The sequence below is a fragment of the Nerophis ophidion genome, linkage group LG12, assembly GCF_033978795.1.
Source record: "Nerophis ophidion isolate RoL-2023_Sa linkage group LG12, RoL_Noph_v1.0, whole genome shotgun sequence".
NCBI classification, from domain to species: Eukaryota; Metazoa; Chordata; class Actinopteri; order Syngnathiformes; family Syngnathidae; genus Nerophis; species Nerophis ophidion.
Genome location: NC_084622.1, coordinates 49,113,678 through 49,132,505, shown reverse-complemented (window position 1 = coordinate 49,132,505; position 18,828 = coordinate 49,113,678). Strand labels below are relative to the sequence as shown.

The following is an 18,828-nucleotide window of genomic DNA, read 5'->3' as shown; positions in this document are numbered from 1 at the left end:
GGGTGTCCATATGTGCACTTGGCACCAGGACACCCTAGGCCGCAGTTCCATGATCGACTTTGTAGTTGTGTCATCGGATTTGCGGACTCATGTTTTGGACACTCGGGTGAAGAGAGGGGCGGAGCTTTCTACCGATCACCACCTGGTGGTGAGTTGGCTGCGATGGTGGGGGAGGATGTCGGACAGACCTGGCAGGCCCAAGCGCATTGTGAGGGTCTGCTGGAAACGTCTGGCAGAGTCTCCTGTCAGAGAGAGTTTCAATTCCCACCTCCGGAAGAACTTTGAACAAATCACAAGGGAGGTGCAGGACATTGAGTCCGAGTGTACCTCTATTGTCGAAGCGGCTGATTGGAGCTGTGACCGCAAGGTCGTTGGTGCCTGTCGTGGCGGTAATCCCAGAACCCGTTGGTGGACACCAGCAGCGAGGGATGCCGTCAAGCTGAAGAAGGAGTCCTACCGGGTTCTTTTGGCTCCTAGGACTCTGGAGGCAGCGGATGGGTACCGACGGGCCAAGCGGTGTGCAGCTTTAATGGTCGCGGAGGCAAAAACTCGGACATGGGAGGAGTTCGGGGAAGCCATGGAAAACGACTTCCGGACGGCTTCGAAGCGATTCTGAACCACCATACGCCGCCTCAGGAGGGGGAGGCAGTGCACTGTCAACACCGTGTATGGTGCGGATGGTTTTCTGCCGACTTCGACTGCGGATGTTGTGGATCAGTGGAAGGAATACTTCGAAGACCTCCTCAATCCCACCAAAAAGTATTCTTATGAGGAAGCGGTGCCTGGAGAATCTGTGGTGGGCTCTCTTATTTCTGGGGCTGAGGTTGCTGAGGTAGTTAAAAAGCTCTCCGGCGGAAAGGCCCCGGGGGTGCATGAGATCCGCCCGGAGTTCCTTAAGGCTCTGGATGCTGTGGGGCTGTCTTGGTTGACAAGACTCTGCAGTATCGCGTGGACATCGGGGGCGGTACCTCTGGATTGGCAGACCGGGGTAGCGGTCCCTCTCTTTAAGAAGGGGGACCGGAAGGTGTGTTCAAACTATCCTGGAATCACACTCTTCAGCCTTCTCGGTAAGGTTTATTCAGGTGTACTGAAGAGGAGGCTACGCCGGAGAGTCGGACCTCGGATTCAGGAGGAATGGTGTTGTTTTCGTCCTGGTCGTGGAACTGTGGACCAGCGCTATACTCTCGGCAGGGTTCTTGAGGGTGCATGGGAGTTTCCCCAACCCGTCTACATGTGCTTTGTGGACTTGGAGAAGGCATTCGACCGTGCCCCTCGGGAAATCCTGTGGGGAGGGCTCAGAGAGTATGGGGTATCGGACTGTCTTATTGTGGCGGTCAGCTACCTGTATGAGCATTGTCAGAACTTGGTCCGCATTGTTGGCAGTAAGTCGGACACGTTTCCAGTGAGAGTTGGACTAGCCAAGGCTGTCCTTTGTCACCGATTCTGTTCATAACTTTTATGGACAGAATTTCTAGGCGGAGTCAAGGCGTTGAGGGGTTCCGGTTTGGTGGCCGCGGGATTAGGTCTCTGCTTTTTGCAGATGATGTGGTCCTGATGGCTTCATCTGGCCGGGATCTTCAGCTCTCACTGGATCAGTTCGCAGCTGAGTGTGAAGCGACCGGAATGAGAATCTGCACCTCCAAGTCCGAGTCCATGGTTCTTGCCCGGAACAGGGTGGAGTGCCATCTCCGGGTTGGGGAGGAGACCCTGCCCCAAGTGGAGGAGTTCAAGTACCTAGGAGTCTTGTTCACGAGTGGGGGAAGAGTGAATAGTGACATCAACAGGCGGATCGGTGCGGCGTCTTCAGTAATGCGGACGTTGTACCGATCAGTTGTGGTGAAGAAGGAGCTGAGCCGGAAGGCAAAGCTCTCAATTTACCGGTCGATCTACGTTCCCATCCTCACCTATGGTCATGAGCTTTGGGTCATGACCGAAAGGATAACATCACGGGTACAAGCGGGCGAAATGAGTTTCCTCCGCCGGGTGGCGGGGTTCTCCCTTAGAGATAGGGTGAGAAGCTCTGCCATCCGGGAGGAGCTCAAAGTAAAGCCGCTGCTCCTCTACATTGAGAGGAGCCAGATGAGGTGGCTCGGAAATCTGGTCAGGATGCCACCTGAACGCCTCCCTAGGGAGGTGTTTAGGGCACATCCAACCGGTAGGAGGCCACGGGGAAGATCCAGGACACGTTGGGAAGACTATGTCTCCCCGCTGGCCTGGGAACAAAGTGGCTGGGGAGAGGGAAGTCCGGGCTTCCCTGCTTAGGCTGCTGCCCCTGCGACCCAACTTCGGATAAGCGGAAGAAGATGGATGGATGCTACGAATTATGAAAGTTTTATTATATGATTTCTTTATTTGATACGTTTTTTTAATAAAATGTTATATGGCAGTCAACAATCAGCTTTGTTCACAGGATGATAATGTTCTGTAGTTGGATGTCCTGTCAAAAAAATCCTGATGTTTCAGAAAGGCAGAAGTCTTCTTTGTCTTTCTAAATACAGCAACATTGCGAGTGCGACTAACCTATTATTCTTAAAAATGTTTTGATGTAATTGTTAATAGAAACGTCTCCTCTAAAAGTCCAGCCGAGTTTTCGGATTAATTTTAAATAATCCCTCAGCTCTACAATATAGCAGTTGATTATTTAAAAAAAAATTGTAAATGGTTGTACTTTTAAATGTAAATGTAAATGTAAATGTAAATATTATGTGGAGTATAATTTAAAATAACTGAATGTATTCCCCTAAATGGCTCCAGCAACCTCCAAAAGGGACAAGCGGTAGAAAATGGATGGATGGATGTAATATTTGCAATTAAAAGGTGCCATATGTAGTAATGTGGCCAGAAATGGTACTGCAATCACAGTACCCCACTCTCCCTGACTGAGGTTGCCAGATACGGAGCCCAATCCAAATCCGACTCTAAGGAACTTCAAATGGCAATCAACAAGATGTACACTGTAGGTTTCTCTTGTTTATTCTTCTTGCAAGATGGTTCACTAAGTAATTATGCCACATTTTACAGATGTTTGTAAATTTACGCAGCAATATTTTGGTCGGGAGTTGGGACAGATTGTTGGCATTACCCTGCTAAAATGTTTGAGCGCATAGACCACCATCAAATAAATGTTATATTATAATATATAATATTTCGCATAGGCCTACATTGATGGCAAGCCAAGGCCAACAGTAAAATTACCGCCACATTTCGTTCAGATTAGATTTTTTTTTTTCACAGGGGACAATGCAATTTCATAAAACACATGACTACACATGGTTAAAAAAGTCCCCCTGGCCATGATGTAAAAAAAGTACCGGTTGTAAAATTCCAATTTCAAAGAAAAAGAAAAGAGAGAGAAAAAGAAAAAAGCACACAATCCATATACAATATGATAAAAATATAATATAACATCACGACATTCACAAATTTATCTTAGCACCAAAACAGGCTCATCTTTTAGTGCTGGCAGCTGTAGGCCACATTTTCCATTTTTTTTGTAAAAGCTTTGTAAATTGTGACTAGCTTAACCTCCTCAGGTACTGAGTTCCATACATTACTCCATGTAGCATCCAACCTGACGCACTGCATTCTCTTCCATGTTCGCACATCAAAAGAGCATCATACACAAACACAAATAGACCGAGTAGACATTGAAAGGGTAAAAAACCTATATTTTTGTGTGTAATAATAGATGACAATATTAACAGGACATCTCATATATAAAATGAACAACATTTTATATGAGATAATGAACAAAGCAAAATACGTTTTGGACTTAAATAACTCTATATTCTCTACTGTTCGCTAGTGTTACTATATCTGAGTTATTGTGCAGAAATATGGGGAAATAACTACTAATGTGCACTTCATTCATTTAACAGTGTTACAAAAAAGATCAGTTAGACCAAGGGTGCCCATTACGTCGATCGCGAGCTACCAGTCGACCGCGGGGGGTGTGTCAGTCGATCTCCAGCCAGGCTTTGAAAAAAAATAGACCTAAAAATTAGTGATCATCAATCTTCACCAAGACGTCACTTAAATGACATTCACGGTACCGGAGGGTCTTGTGAGATGACGCTGGCTGCTGCAATATCATTATTATTAAAATATGACCGAGAGGAAGGCGAGAAACACTTTTTATTTCAACAGACTCTCGCGCCGTACTTTCCGTCAAAACTCTAAAGGCCGACTGCACATTTCCTATCTTCACAATAAAAGCCCTGCTTCATGCTGCCTGCGCTAACTAAATACAGAGTCTCGGAAAACTGGCGTGCACAAGCGATCCCTCAGAAAGCTGGCGTGCACATCACTTGTGCACGCCAGCTTCTCAAACAATGGCAATAAAAACTCTTCTGATTCTGTTTCTGATCTTGTGAATGACAGCGGCTGTGGTGATGTTATGCAGGCGCTCAATTTCAAAGTATCTGCTGAGGTAGTCACAGATTATGATGTACTTCTCAGAGTTCCATGTGAATAGATTTGTTGCTACAGTCTCCCATGGTGTCTCTGGGTTGTCATGTGAGAGCATGGGTTCTATGGTGTCTGCACTACGATGTGTTTGGCATATGTCACATCTTTGGACTGTTTCCTCAATCTGTTGACCCATGCCAGGCCAAAACATCATGTCTCTTGCCCTGTGTGTGCTCTTCTCAACTCCTAAATGTCCTGTGTGGATGCATTTTAGCTTGTGTGGCCTGAAGTTGTGTGGAATGATTATTTTCTCACCCTTTAGGAGGATCCCATCGGCTTCTGTGATCTTGTCACGGTGGATCCAGTAATCGCTGACGAGTGGGTGACATCGTTTTTGTGTCTTTGGCCAGCCTGACCGGATGACATGCTTTAGCTTGGAGAGCTGCTCGTCCTGAGCTGTCTCCATTTTGATGATCCAGCCTGTCAGTACTCACTGGGGCTGTGCTAATGACAGTATGCACTTGTGTCTCCATAGCGTCAGATAGAGACTCGTCCTCTTCATCCATGGATTTTCTCAACAGTGTGTCGGCTATAGGGATCTCTTTGCCTGGTCTGTGGGTGAGAGTTATGCTGTATTTTTGCAATGCAAGCATCATGCACTGTAAACGGGGTGGAGCAGGGGCTAAGGGTTTGCGGAGAATGGTCTCAAGTGGTTTGTGGTCTGATTCCACAGTTATGTTTCGCCCATAGAGGTACTCATGAAACCTCTTACACCCATACAGGACTGTATACAGCTTCATCTCGATTTGGGCGTAATTTTGCTCTGTTCTGGTGAGCAGCTTGGATGCATATGCTACAGGTCTTCCTTCCTGCATGATGGTTGCACCCAGGCCGTTTTTCGACGCATCCACTTGTAGTATCACTTCTTTTTTAGGATCAAAGTAAGCTGTGATGATTTATTTCATCTTCTGAACTCTTTGTCCTGTGTTGGCAGTAGTCTGAGTGGTGCACACACCTCAGCTAGGTTGGGTCCAAATCTCGCGAGGTAGTCGACCATGCCTAGCACGGTTTCGAGCTATGCCTCACTTGTTGGCGGTGGCATGTCTCTGATGGCTCTCACCTTAAGTGGGTCCGGTCTCAAACAGTTGGCTGTGAGCTTATGGCCAAAGTAGCTCACCTCAAAAACACAAATGCGGCATTTATCTGGATTCAGGCATATGCCTCTCTCTCTGGTGCGGTCGAGCTGTCGTGTTCCTGCTTTGTTTTTCCAAACACGACAATGTCGTCAACCCAGGACCTCCGTATTGTAAGGCAGGCGCATTAACCCCTCTCCACCGTGCTGCTCCACAACACTTACTTTGGTAAAAATTATGATCCAGAACCTTATTTTTTTCAGCCCGAACACAAAGAGGATGACCAAAGGGTTTTAGAAGCCGAGTGCTAAACGGATGCAGCTTTATTGTTACACTATAGCCTCAGCAGCGTTTTTGGGTTATAAGCATACAAACTAACCATTATAAAAAAACACACTTACTGTACAATTTCCACTCCTGCTAGAATGCCGACTAACGGGACGCTCACATAATTCTTTTTGGATGAAAATTCAATTGCAATCCTTAATTCAATGAGTTAAAAAGAAGTTGCCGCAACTAGTATCCTTTTGTGTCTTTTTTGCCATCTTGGTTGATGTTAAAGTCGTCCAACCTCTCGGTTAATGACCCCATGGTCAGAGTACAAAAGCATTACTACAGTGACGTACAATCTATGAAAATTGCTGAAGAGTGGAATATTCAGAATGTCAGAATTGATTAACGTGGACCCCGACTTGAAAAAGTTGAAAATCTTATTCGGGTGTTACATTTAGTGGTCAATTGTACGGAATATGTACTGTACTGTGCTATCTACTAATAAGAGTTCCAATCAATCAAAGTTTCAATCAAAGACTATATTTGTGGCATTTTGTGATGTTCAGGCAGTATTTTCACATATAGTACATTGCAGATTGTAAATATAATTGGATATGGTTTAATGGCTCCTCTCTGAGCTGCTACCTTACCGTGGTAGAGGAGTTTGCGTGTCCCAATGATCCTAGGAGCTATGTTGTCTGGGGGTTTTCATGCCCCCTGGTAGGGTCTCCCAAGACAAACAGGTCCTAGGTGAGTGATCAGACAAAGAGCAGCTCAAAGACTTCTATGGAATTACAACGAAATGAACCCAGATTTCCCTCGCCCGGACGTGGGTCACCGGGGCCCCGCTCTGGAGCCAGGCCCGGAATTGGGGCACGATGGCGAGCGCCTGGTGGTCGGGCCTGTTCCTTACGCACCAAACAGCAGTTCAGAATACCCACCCTTTTTGGGTACACTCGAGGGAGTACTGGAAAGTGCTCCTCCGGGTGATTCCCTTGTCCTACTGGGAGACTTCAACGCTCATGTTGGCAACGACAGTGAAACCTGGAGAGGCGTGATTGGGAAGAATGGTCGCCCGGATCTAAACCCGAGTGGTGTTTTGTTATTGGACTTTTGTGCTCGTCACAGTTTGTCGATAACAAACACCATGTTCAAACATAAGGGTGTCCATATGTGCACTTGGCACCAGGACACCCTAGGCCGCAGTTCCATGATCGACTTTGTAGTTGTGTCATCGGATTTGCGGCCTTATGTTTTGGACACTCGGGTGAAGAGAGGGGCGGAGCTTTCTACCGATCACCACCTGGTGGTGAGTTGGCTGCGATGGTGGGGGAGGATGCCGGACAGACCTGGCAGGCCCAAGCGCATTGTGAGGGTCTGCTGGGAACGTCTGGCAGAGTCTCCTGTCAGAGAGAGTTTCAATTCACACCTCCGGGAGAACTTTGAACATGTCACGAGGGAGGTGCGGGACATTGAGTCCGAGTGGACCATGTTCCGAACCTCTATTGTCGAGGCGGCTGATTGGAGCTGTGGCCGCAAGGTTGTTGGTGCCTGTCGTGGCGGTAATCCCAGAACCCGTTGGTGGACACCAGCAGTGAGGGATGCCGTCAAGCTGAAGAAGGAGTCCTATCGGGTTCTTTTGGCTCATAGGACTCCGGAGGCAGTGGACGGGTACCGATGGGCCAAGCGGTGTGCAGCTTTAGCGGTCGCGGAGGCAAAAACTCGGACATGGGAAGAGTTCGGGGAAGCCATGGAAAACGACTTCCGGACGGCTTCGAAGCGATTCTGGACCACCATACGGCGCCTCAGGAAGGGGAAGCAGTGCACTATCAACACCGTGTATGGTGCGGATGGTGTTCTGCTGACTTCGACTGCGGATGTTGTGGATCAGTGGAGGGAATACTTCGAAGACCTCCTCAATCCCACCAACACGTCTTTCTTTGAGGAAGCGGTGCCTGGGGAATCTGTAGTGGACTCTCCTATTTCTGGGGCTGAGGTCGCTGAGGTAGTTAAAAAGCTCCTCGGCGGCAAGGCCCCGGGGGTGGATGAGATCCGCCCGGAGTTCCTTAAGGCTCTGGATGCTGTGGGGCTGTCTTGGTTGACAAGACTCTGCAGCATCGCGTGGACATCGGGGGCGGTACCTCTGGATTGGCAGACCGGGGTGGTGGTCCCTCTCTTTAAGAAGGGGGACCGGAGGGTGTGTTCCAACTATCGTGGGATCACACTCCTAAGCCTTCCCGGTAAGGTTTATTCAGGTGTACTGGAGAGGAGGCTTCGCCGGATAGTCGAACCTCTGATTCAGGAGGAACAGTGTGGTTTTCGTCCTGGTCGTGGAACTGTGGACCAGCTCTATACTCTCGGCAGGGTTCTTGAGGGTGCATGGGAGTTTGCCCAACCAGTCTACATGTGCTTTGTGGACTTGGAGAAGGCATTCGACCGTGTCCCTCGGGAAGTCCTGTGGGGAGTGCTCAGAGAGTATGGGGTATCGGAATGTCTTATTGTGGCAGTCCGCTCCCTGTATGATCAGTGTCAGAGCTTGGTCCGCATTGCTGGCAGTAAGTCGGACACGTTCCCAGTGAAGGTTGGACTCCGCCAAGGCTGTCCTTTGTCACCGATTCTGTTCATAACTTTTATGGACAGAATTTCTAGGCGCAGTCAAGGCGTTGAGGGGTTCCGGTTTGGTGGCCACGGGATTAGGTCTCTGCTTTTTGCAGATGATGTAGTCCTGATGGCTTCATCTGGCCGGGATCTTCAGCTCTCACTGGATCGGTTCGCAGCCGAGTGTGAAGCGACCGGAATGAGAATCAGCACCTCCAAGTCCGAGTCCATGGTTCTCGCCCGGAAAAGGGTGGAGTGCCATCTCCGGGTTGGGGAGGAGACCCTGCCCCAAGTGGAGGAGTTCAAGTACCTAGGAGTCTTGTTCACGAGTGGGGGAAGAGTGGATCGTGAGATCGACAGGCGGATCGGTGCGGCGTCTTCAGTAATGCGGACGTTGTATCGATCCGTTGTGGTGAAGAAGGAGCTGAGCCGGAAGGCAAAGCTCTCAATTTACCGGTCGCTCTACGTTCCCATCCTCACCTATGGTCATGAGCTTTGGGTCATGACCGAAAGGATAAGATCACGGGTACAAGCGGCCGAAATGAGTTTCCTCCGCCGGGTGGCGGGGCTCTCCCTTAGAGATAGGGTGAGAAGCTCTGCCATCCGGGAGGAGGTCAACGTAAAGCCGCTGCTCCTCCACATCGAGAGGAGCCAGATGAGGTGGTTCGGGCATCTGGTCAGGATGCCACCCGAACGCCTCCCTAGGGATGTGTTTAGGGCACGTCCAGCTGGTAGGAGGACACGGGGAAGACCCAGGACACGTTGGAAAGACTATGTCTCCCGGCTGGCCTGGGAACGCCTCGGGATCCCCCGGGAAGAGCTAGACGAAGTGGCTGGAGATAGGGAAGTCTGGGCTTCCCTGCTTAGGCTGCTGCCCCCGCGACCCGACCTCGGATAAGCGGAAGATGATGGATGGATGGATGGTTTAATGGATAAAATAAATAGGCATATAAAGTCAACTTGTATTTTCCCTCTAATGATTCTTCAATGTTTTCGTCCACAAAGTCTACTGCCTGTATTGAGTTTTCAAACTTTTGTGGGTCTGGCCATTTAGTAGAGTGATCCATAGCGGTGTTGGGTAGGGAAGACCAAACTTCATGTTGGGGCAGGAATGGAGCCTCTTCTTTACTGGAGCAAAGATGGCCCGTTTACGAGCTACGGTCGGAGTAAAGTTGTTCCACCTTGAGCGACTTACCTAGTCCTCACATTTCTTTGATAGGAAATCCACAGTAGTAGTTAGCTTGCTAACATTAGCATGTTGGTCGGTTAGTTTGCCATTGTGAGCATCAGCGGAATGCTGCAGTCACCTCGCCATGGGACGAAAGTTTGTTATCCAATGGCTTCAAAGCAGCGGTTATTTCTCTTCTAGTTATGCCTGAGACTATGGACTTAAGTTTACTGAAAATGTCACTGCGCATTTCAACCGTCATCTTCTTCATGTTCAGCAGCAGAGTTAAATCAGCAACAGATCTTTCTGGTTTAATCGGGCTCTGGAGAGGCCAGAGGCTTGTGTACTGTTTATACTTTAAGGTTTTACTACTTACGTATAAAATACTACACGGTCTAGCTCCAGCCTATCTTGCCGATTGTATTGTACCATATGTCCCGGCAAGAAATCTGCGTTCAAAAGACTCCGGCTTATTAGTGATTCCTAGAGCCCAAAAAAAGTCTGCGGGCCATAGAGCGTTTTCCGTTCGGGCTCCAGTACTCTGGAATGCCCTCCCGGTAACAGTTCGAGATGCTACCTCAGTAGAAGCATTTAAGTCTCACCTTAAAACTCATCTGTATACTCTAGCCTTTAAATAGACCTCCTTTTTAGACCAGTTGATCTGCCGCTTCTTCTCTTTCTCCTATGTCCCCCCCTCCCTTGTGGAGGGGGTCCGGTCCGATGACCATGGATGAAGTACTGGCTGTCCAGAGTCGAGACCCAGGATGGACCGCTCGTCGGGACCCAGGATGGACCGCTCGCCTGTATCGGTTGGGGACATCTCTACGCTGCTGATCCGCCTCCGCTTGACATGGTCTCCTGTGGACGGGACTCTCGCTGCTGTCTTGGATCCGCTTGAACTGAACTCTCGCGGCTGTGTTGGAGCCACTATGGATTGAACTTTCACAGTATCATGTTAGACCCGCTCGACATCTATTGCTTTCGGTCCCCTAGAGGGGGGGGGGGTTGCCCACATCTGAGGTCCTCTCCAAGGTTTCCCATAGTCAGCATTGTCACTGGCGTCCCACTGGATGTGAATTCTCCCTGCCCACTGGGTGTGAGTTTTCCTTGCCCTTTTGTGGGTTCTTCCGAGGATGTTGTAGTCGTAATGATTTGTGCAGTCCTTTGAGACATTTGTGATTTGGGGCTATATAAATAAACATTGATTGATTGATTGATTGATACTACTACTATGTAAGATGCGATTGAAGTTATTAAAAAGGGCTCTTAAAATATATATAAAATGTCACATTCCAGCAGAGCCACTGCAAAACACCTCCTACACCGTCCCTGCTCTGCAGCGCTTCTCACCCCCACCCTTATTATTCATTTTCAAGGAAATCGCCAAGAGGGGACTTGCACCCTAGTCCAGGGGTGCCCACACTTTTTCTGCAGGCGAGCTACTTTTCAATTGACCAACTCGAGGGGATCTACCTCATTTATATATATCATTTATATTTATTTATTTATGAAAGAGACTTTTTTGTAAACAAGTTAAATGTGTTTAATGATAATACAAGCATGTGTAACACATATAGATGTCTTTCTTTCACGAAGACAAGAATATAAGTAGGTTTATTACCTGATTCTGATGAGTTGCATTGATTGGAATCAGACAGTAATGATGATAACGCCTACATTTTCAAATGGAGGAGAAAAAAAGTTGTCCTTTCTGTACAATACCACATGAAAGTGGTTGGTTTTTGGCATCTAATTCATCCAGTTTCCATACACTTTACAAGAAAAACATTGGCGGCAAATTCCGTAGCTTGCTTGATTGACATTCACGGCACCCGAGGGTCTTGTGAGATGACGCTGGCTGCTGCCAGTTCATTATTATGAAAAAATGACGGAGAGGAAGGCGAGAAACACTTTTTATTTCAACAGACTTTCGCGCCGTCCCTTCCGTCAAAACTCTAAAGGCCGACTGCACATTTCCTATCTTCACAATAAAAGCCCTGCTTCATGCTGCCTGCGCTAACAAAATAAGAGTCTCGGAAAGCTGGCGTGCACAAGTGATGTGCACGCCAGCTTTCTGAGGGATCGCTTGTGCACGCCAGTTTTCCGAGACTCTGTATTTAGTTAGCGCAGGCAGCATGAAGCAGGGCTTTTATTGTGAAGATAGGAAATGTGCAGTCGGCCTTTAGAGTTTTGACGGAAAGTACGGCGCGAGAGTCTGTTGAAATAAAAAGTGTTTCTCGCCTTCCTCTCGGTCATATTTTCATAATAATGATCTTGCAGCAGCCAGCGTCATCTCACAAGACCCTCCGGTACCGTGAATGTCATTTAAGTGACGTCTTGGTGAAGATTGATGATCACCAATATTTAGGTCTATTTTTTTTAAAAGCCTGGCTGGAGATCGACTGACACACCCCCCGCGGTCGACTGGTAGCTCGCGATCGACGTAATGGGCACCCCTGCCCTAGAGCAATGGCCACACATAAAATAGTGGCCCTCCCTAAACTGCAGTGGGAGTTTGCGTACCCTTTATTTGACCTAATTAGTGTTTAATTAATTAATTAGTTTCTTGGAGCTAAAACCTACCTTACTTAGTTTATACAGACTGACATGACGGCAAATTTAAATATTTATAATCAAAACCAGCAATTTCAAAGTATAAAAATATTTGTTGTACTTACAAACCCCGTTTCCATAGGAGTTGGGAAATTGTGTTGGATGTCAATACAAACGGATTACCATGATTTGCAAATCCTTTTCAACGCGTATTCAATTGAATGCACTACAAAGACAAGATATTTGATGTTCAAACTCATAAACATATATATTTTTTTGCAAATAATTATTAACTTAGAATTTTATGGCTGCAACACTTGCCAAAGTAATTGGGAAAGGGCATGTTCACCACTGTGTTACATCACCTTTTCTTTTAACAACACTCAATAAATGTTTGGGAACTGAGGAAACTAATTGTTGAAGCTTTGCAAGTGGAATTCTTTCCCATTTTTGTTTTATGTAGAGCTCTAGTCGTTCAACAGTCCGGGATCTCCGCTGTAGTATGTTGCGCTTCATATTGCGCCACACATGGGAGACAGGTCTGGACTGCAGGCGGGCCAGGAAAGTACCCGCACTCTTTTTATATGAAGCCACACTGTTGTAACACATGCTGAATGTGGCTTGGCATTGTCTTGCTGAAATAAGCAGGGGCGTCCATGAAAAAGATGGCGCTTGGATGGCAGCATATGTTGTTCCAAAACCTGTATGTACCTTTCAGCATTAATGGTGCCTTCATAGATGTGTAGGTTACCTATGCCTTGGGCACTAATGCACCCCCATACCATCACAGATGCTGGCTTTTGAACCTTGCGTCGATAAAAGTCTGGATGGTTCGCTTCCCCTTTGGTCCGGATGACACAATGTCAAAAATTTCCAAAAACAATTTCAAATGTGAACTCTTCAGACCACAGAACACTTTTCCACTTTGCATCAGTCCATCTTAGATGATCTCGGGCCCACAGAAGCCGGTGGCGTTTCTGGATGTTGTTGATAAATGGCTTTCGTTTTGCATAGTAGAGCTTTAATTTGCACTTACAGATGTAGCGACCAACTGTATTTAGTGACAGTGGTGTTCTGAACTGTTCCTGAGCCCATGTGGTGATATCCTTTAGAGATTGATGTCGGTTTTGGATACAGTGCCGTCCGAGGGTTCGAAGGTCTCTGTCATTCAATGTTGGTTTCCGGCCATGCCGCTTACGTGGAGTGATTTCTCCAGGTTCTCTGAACCTTTTAATGACATTATGGACCGTAGATTTTGAAATAACTAAATTTCTTGCAATTGCACTTTGAGAAACGTTGTTTTTAAACTGTTTGACTATTTGCTCACAAAGTTGTTGACAAAGAGGTGTACCTCGCCCAATCCTTTCTTGTAAAAGACTGAGCATTTTTTGGGGAAGCTGTTTTTATACCCAATCATGGCACCCACCTGTTCCCAATTAGCCTGCACACCTGTGGGATGTTCCAAATAAGTATTTGATGAGCATTCCTGAACTTTATCAGTATTTATTGCCACATTTCCCAACTTCTTGTCACGTGTTGCTGGCATCAAATTCTTAAGTTAATGATTATTTGCAAAAAAAATAAATATATATTTATCAGTTTGAACATCAAACATGTTGTCTTTGTAGCATATTCAACTGAATTTGGGTTGAAAATGATTTGCAAATAATTGTATTTCGTTTATATGTACATTTAACACAATTTCCCAACTCATATGGAAACGGGGTTTGTATATCAATATAAACCAGCGGTCGGGAACCTTTTTGGCTGAGAGAGCCACGAAAGCCAGATATTTTAAAATGTATTTCCAAATGAAAGCCGTATAATATGTTTAACACTGAAATCAACTGTCAGGTTCAAACACTATTGACATCTATTAAACAGACAAGAAGCAAGGAATTAAACCGAGACTGGATTCAATTTAGCTCACTGAGGAGAAAGCCGTAGACCTGTACCCTTGACAAGATAATTCTATGCCTCTTCTTTCATTTGGACTTCCCCAGATTACAAAAACTAAATGTGTGCATTTCTTATTATTTTTAATAACATTGTTATTCTGAAAGTAACCAATAATAAATAAAATACTTTTGACCATTAATGCGACTTCTTGAACAGGTGCGGTAGAAACGGATGGATGGATTAAAATGCATGAGAATGTTTTATATTTAGAAAGTTGTTTTTAACACTGTGGAATTATTACCAGTGGAATTATCAATTACTGAACGTCTTAAGCAACGTCAGCTAAGATTTATCTGAGAGCCAGATGCAGTCATCAAAAGAGCCACATCTGGCTCGAGAGCCATAGGTTCCCTACCCCTGATATAAACGATCAAAACCATCAAAGACAATGTCATTTCAATTAACCTTAATGCAATTGCATCTTCAGTATGATGTATAAGATTTCATCGTATTTGTTGTTTTGCTTTGAAAGAAAAAAAAAAAAAAAAAAACATTAGGTTTATACAGAATGACATGAGTCCTCTGTTGACTGGTAGAAAATGACCTAATTTCCACTATGTTACACACATTCATGCACACACACTCATATGCAGATTTCACTTACCACTCCGATTGATGTAAAAGCTGCCACCATGTTGATAAGTGTGGGAATCATGTTGAACTTTCCTGCCTGAAATGAAGAAAAATGCTGTTCTCACTTAGGGCTTTGGACTCTAGACCTGACCGAAATTTCAAAAATAATTGTCATGGGACCAACAGTAAAAACACTTGAATACAGTAAGGGCTTGACTGCCCCTTTTATAAATGCCTGGTGTATTAAACATGACCCCCGCCTTCCGCCCGATTGTAGCTGAGATAGGCGCCAGCCCCCCCTCCAACCCCAAAAGGGAATAAGCGGTAGAAAAATGGATGGATGGATAGGTTATTTTTTGTGATGTGCGATATTGGCTTTCTTATTGATGTGCCGATACGTTCCAGAACTTCAATTTACAATATATTGTTTTTTGGCTTGTTTCTTGGGCTCCTATTTTTTAATCTTCAGAAACTGTTCAAGCCCTCGGATAGTTTGAACAGGGAGGACCCATGAGGTTAACACGCATAATATCAAGCTTTATCCAACAAAAAATAATTCAATCAATCAATCAATGTTTATTTATATAGCCCCAAATCACAAATGTCTCAAAGGACTGCAAAAATCATTACGACTACAACATCCTCGGAAGAACCCACAAAAGGGCAAGGAAAACTCACACCCAGTGGGCAGGGAGAATTCACATCCAATGGGACGCCAGTGACAATGCTGACTATGAAAAACCTTGGAGAGGACCTCAGATGTGGGCAACCCCCCCCCCCCCCCCCCGCCCCCTCTCTAGGGGACCGAAAGCAATGGATGTCGAGCGGGTCTAACATGATACTGTGGAAGTTCAATCCATAGTGGCTCCAACACAGCCGCGAGAGTTCAGTTCAAAGCGGATCCAAGACAGCAGCGAGAGTCCCGTCCACAGGAGACCATCTCAAGCGGAGGCGGATCAGCAGCGTAGAGATGTCCCCAACCGATACAGGCGAGCGGTCCATCCTGGGTCCCGACGAGCAGTCCATTCTGGCTCTCGACCCTGGACAGCCAGTAGTACTTCATCCATGGTTATCGGACCGGACCCACTCCACAAGGGAGGGGGGGGCATAGGAGAAACAAAAGAAGCGGCAGATCAACTGGTCTAAAAATGAGGTCTATTTAAAGGCTAGAGTATACAGATGAGTTTTAAGGTGAGACTTAAATGCTTCTACTGAGGTAGCATCTCAAACTGTTACCGGGAGGGCATTCCAGAGTACTGGAGCCCGAACGGAAAACGCTCTATAGCCCGCAGACTTTTTTTGGGCTCTAGGAATCACTAATAAGCCGGAGTCTTTTGAACGCAAATTTCTTGCCGGGACAAAAAATAAATTATATATATATATATATATATGAAGTATAACTAAAAAATAGGACACTCTCAAACAATTCCTGCTGATAAAGTACAGTCTACCTCTGACAATGTTTAAGTTAAAGTAAGGCTGGGTGATATGGCCTTTTATTAATATTTCTATTTTCAGGCCATGTCACGATACACAATATGTATCTTTATATTTTGCCTTAGCCTTGAATGAACACTTGATGCACATAATCACAGCAGTATGATGATTCTATGTGTCTACATTAAAACATTCTTGTTCATACTGCATTAATATATGCTCATTTTAAACGTTCATACAGAGGGAAATCACAACTAAGTCAATTTACCAAAACTATATTTATTAAGCAGTGGCACAAACATTCATGTCATTTCAAAACAGAAAGTGCAAGATTGTCTGAGACATTTTAAAACAAGTTATTAGTGCACTTGAGTGCATGATGTCACTAAGATGACATATCAAAACAACACATAAAGTCCACTTTTTGTACAGAACGCCACTACCATAGTTTAAAACAAATTAAGTGCACTTTTGTGCATGATGTAGCACAATATAATTACAATTACTGTCAAATAAAAAAATAGCTTTATGGTAGGAAATCAAATAGTGTAAGTCCTGCGCTATGTGGTAAGTTACTGTGGACGTTATCTCCTTCTGTTGTTGACTATTTATTTCATACGGTGTTGATGTGGACATGGTGGCTTGGGCATTTTGTTGGTTTGGCACCGAACAGAGATGTTGACATGCAGAGTTTCAAGCACTCTAAATTCTCTAGCGGGTGACTTTTCAAGTCATGCTACAAATTAGCAGTGCTGCTACTTTTTGTGGCAACGCTTTTGCCGCACACTTGACATATTACGGTTGTCTGTTGACATCTTGCCGTCAGACGAAGCAGCCCCTACTGTTTTTCTTGGAAATCCATTCTTTCTTCATTTTTTACCAGATTCACTCCTTCTTTCTCTCGTATTACCGCTAGCATCACAGCTACCGTTACCCATGCCACTCCCTCTCTGCTGCGTGAGAGTGTGTGATGTTGCACGCGCAACAGTACGTGACGTATGTCAGAAAGTGAGCTTGTTTTATGTCTCTGTAAGAAGGAGAGACAAGAAAAAAATCTGGGTATTATCTTTGACCCAACTCTCTCCTTTGAGTCACACATTAAAAGCGTTACTAAAACGGCCTTCTTTCATCTCCGTAATATCGCAAAAATTCGCTCCATTTCGTCCACTAAAGACGCCGAGATCATTATCCATGCGTTTGTTACGTCTCGTCTCGACTACTGTAACGTATTATTTTCGGGTCTCCCAATGTCTAGCATTAGAAGATTACAGTTGGTACAAAATGCGGCTGCTAGACTTTTGACAAGAACAAGAAAGTTTGATCATATTACGCCTGTACTGGCTCACCTGCACTGGCTTCCTGTGCACTTAAGATGTGACTTTTTAGGTTTTACTAATTACGTATAAAATACTACACAGTCTAGCTCCAGCCTATCTTGCCGATTGTATTGTACCATATTTCCCGGCAAGAAATCTGCGTTCAAAAGACTCCGGCTTATTAGTGATTCCTAGAGCCCAAAAAAAGTCTGCGGGCTATAGAGCGTTTTCCGTTCGGGCTCCAGTACTCTGGAATGCCCTCCCGGTAACAGTTCGAGATGCTACCTCAGTAGAAGCATTTAAGTCTCACCTTAAATCTCATCTGTATACTCTAGCCTTTAAATAGACCTCCTTTTTAGACCAGTTGATCTGCCGCTTCTTTTCTTTCCCCTATGTCCCCCCCCCTCCCTTGTGGAGGGGGTCCGGTCCGATGACCATGGATGAAGTACTGGCTGTCCAGAGTCGAGACCCAGGATGGACCGCTCGCCTGTATCAGTTGGGGACATCTATATGCTGCTGATCCGCCTCCGCTTGAGATGGTCTCCTGTGGACGGGACTCTCGCTGCTGTCTTGGATCCGCTTGAACTGAACTCTCGCAGCTGTGTTGGAGCCACTATGGATTGAACTTTCACAGTATCATGTTAGACCCGCTCGACATCCATTGCTTTCGGTCCCCTAGAGGGGGGGGTTGCCCACATCTGAGGTCCTCTCCAAGGTTTCTCATAGTCAGCATTGTCACTGGCGTCCCACTGGATGTGAATTCTCCCTGCCCACTGGGTGTGAGTTTTCCTTGCCCTTTTGTGGGTTCTTCCGAGGATGTTGTAGTCGTCAAGATTTGTGCAGTCCTTTGAGACATTTGTGATTTGGGGCTATATAAATAAACATTGATTGATGATTGAAAGAGAGTGAGAAAAGCCTGCAGTGTAATGCCTGCAGCTAAAAGCAACTGCGTGAGAACGTTGTCCTCGTTGTTCATGCTGCCAAAATCCGCCCTTGGTCAACTCAATGCTGCCACCCTTGGGCAAGCTGGGGCATTGCACTGTCACTAGTGCCATCAGCTGAACCCGCCATCACCGAGAATGTTCAGTCTCGCCATTTCCCCCTGGGTTTTAAATGTAAAAAGATGCAGTTTGAAGATCGACACCAGCCCAAACTGACACCTACTCTATTACCTTTCGAATCACTGATGACTGTATCACCACAAAGTCATCTTCTATATCGCACAGAGAAAAACCTGCGATATATAGAGTATATTCGATATATCGAGTATATTCGATATATCGCCAAGCCTTAAGTTAAAGTACCAATTATTGTCATGTAGTGGAATTTCTGACTTTCATACCATATTTATTGTCTGAAAAATAAAGTCTATCTAAAAGCCTGTTCTGAATCACTGGGAAAGCAAATAAAA

At 45.7% G+C, this 18,828-nt stretch overlaps 1 protein-coding gene across 1 annotated transcript in view; it reads right to left on the bottom strand.

The window, feature by feature from the left end:
- LOC133562844 (P2X purinoceptor 3-like) overlaps nucleotides 1-18,828 on the bottom strand; it is a 124,289-nt gene that overhangs the window by 9,974 nt on the left and 95,487 nt on the right. The window contains exon 10 of the mRNA XM_061916651.1: nucleotides 14,696-14,761. Coding sequence (XP_061772635.1) covers nucleotides 14,696-14,761 — 66 coding nt within the window. The remainder of the gene's footprint in view (nucleotides 1-14,695; nucleotides 14,762-18,828) is intronic.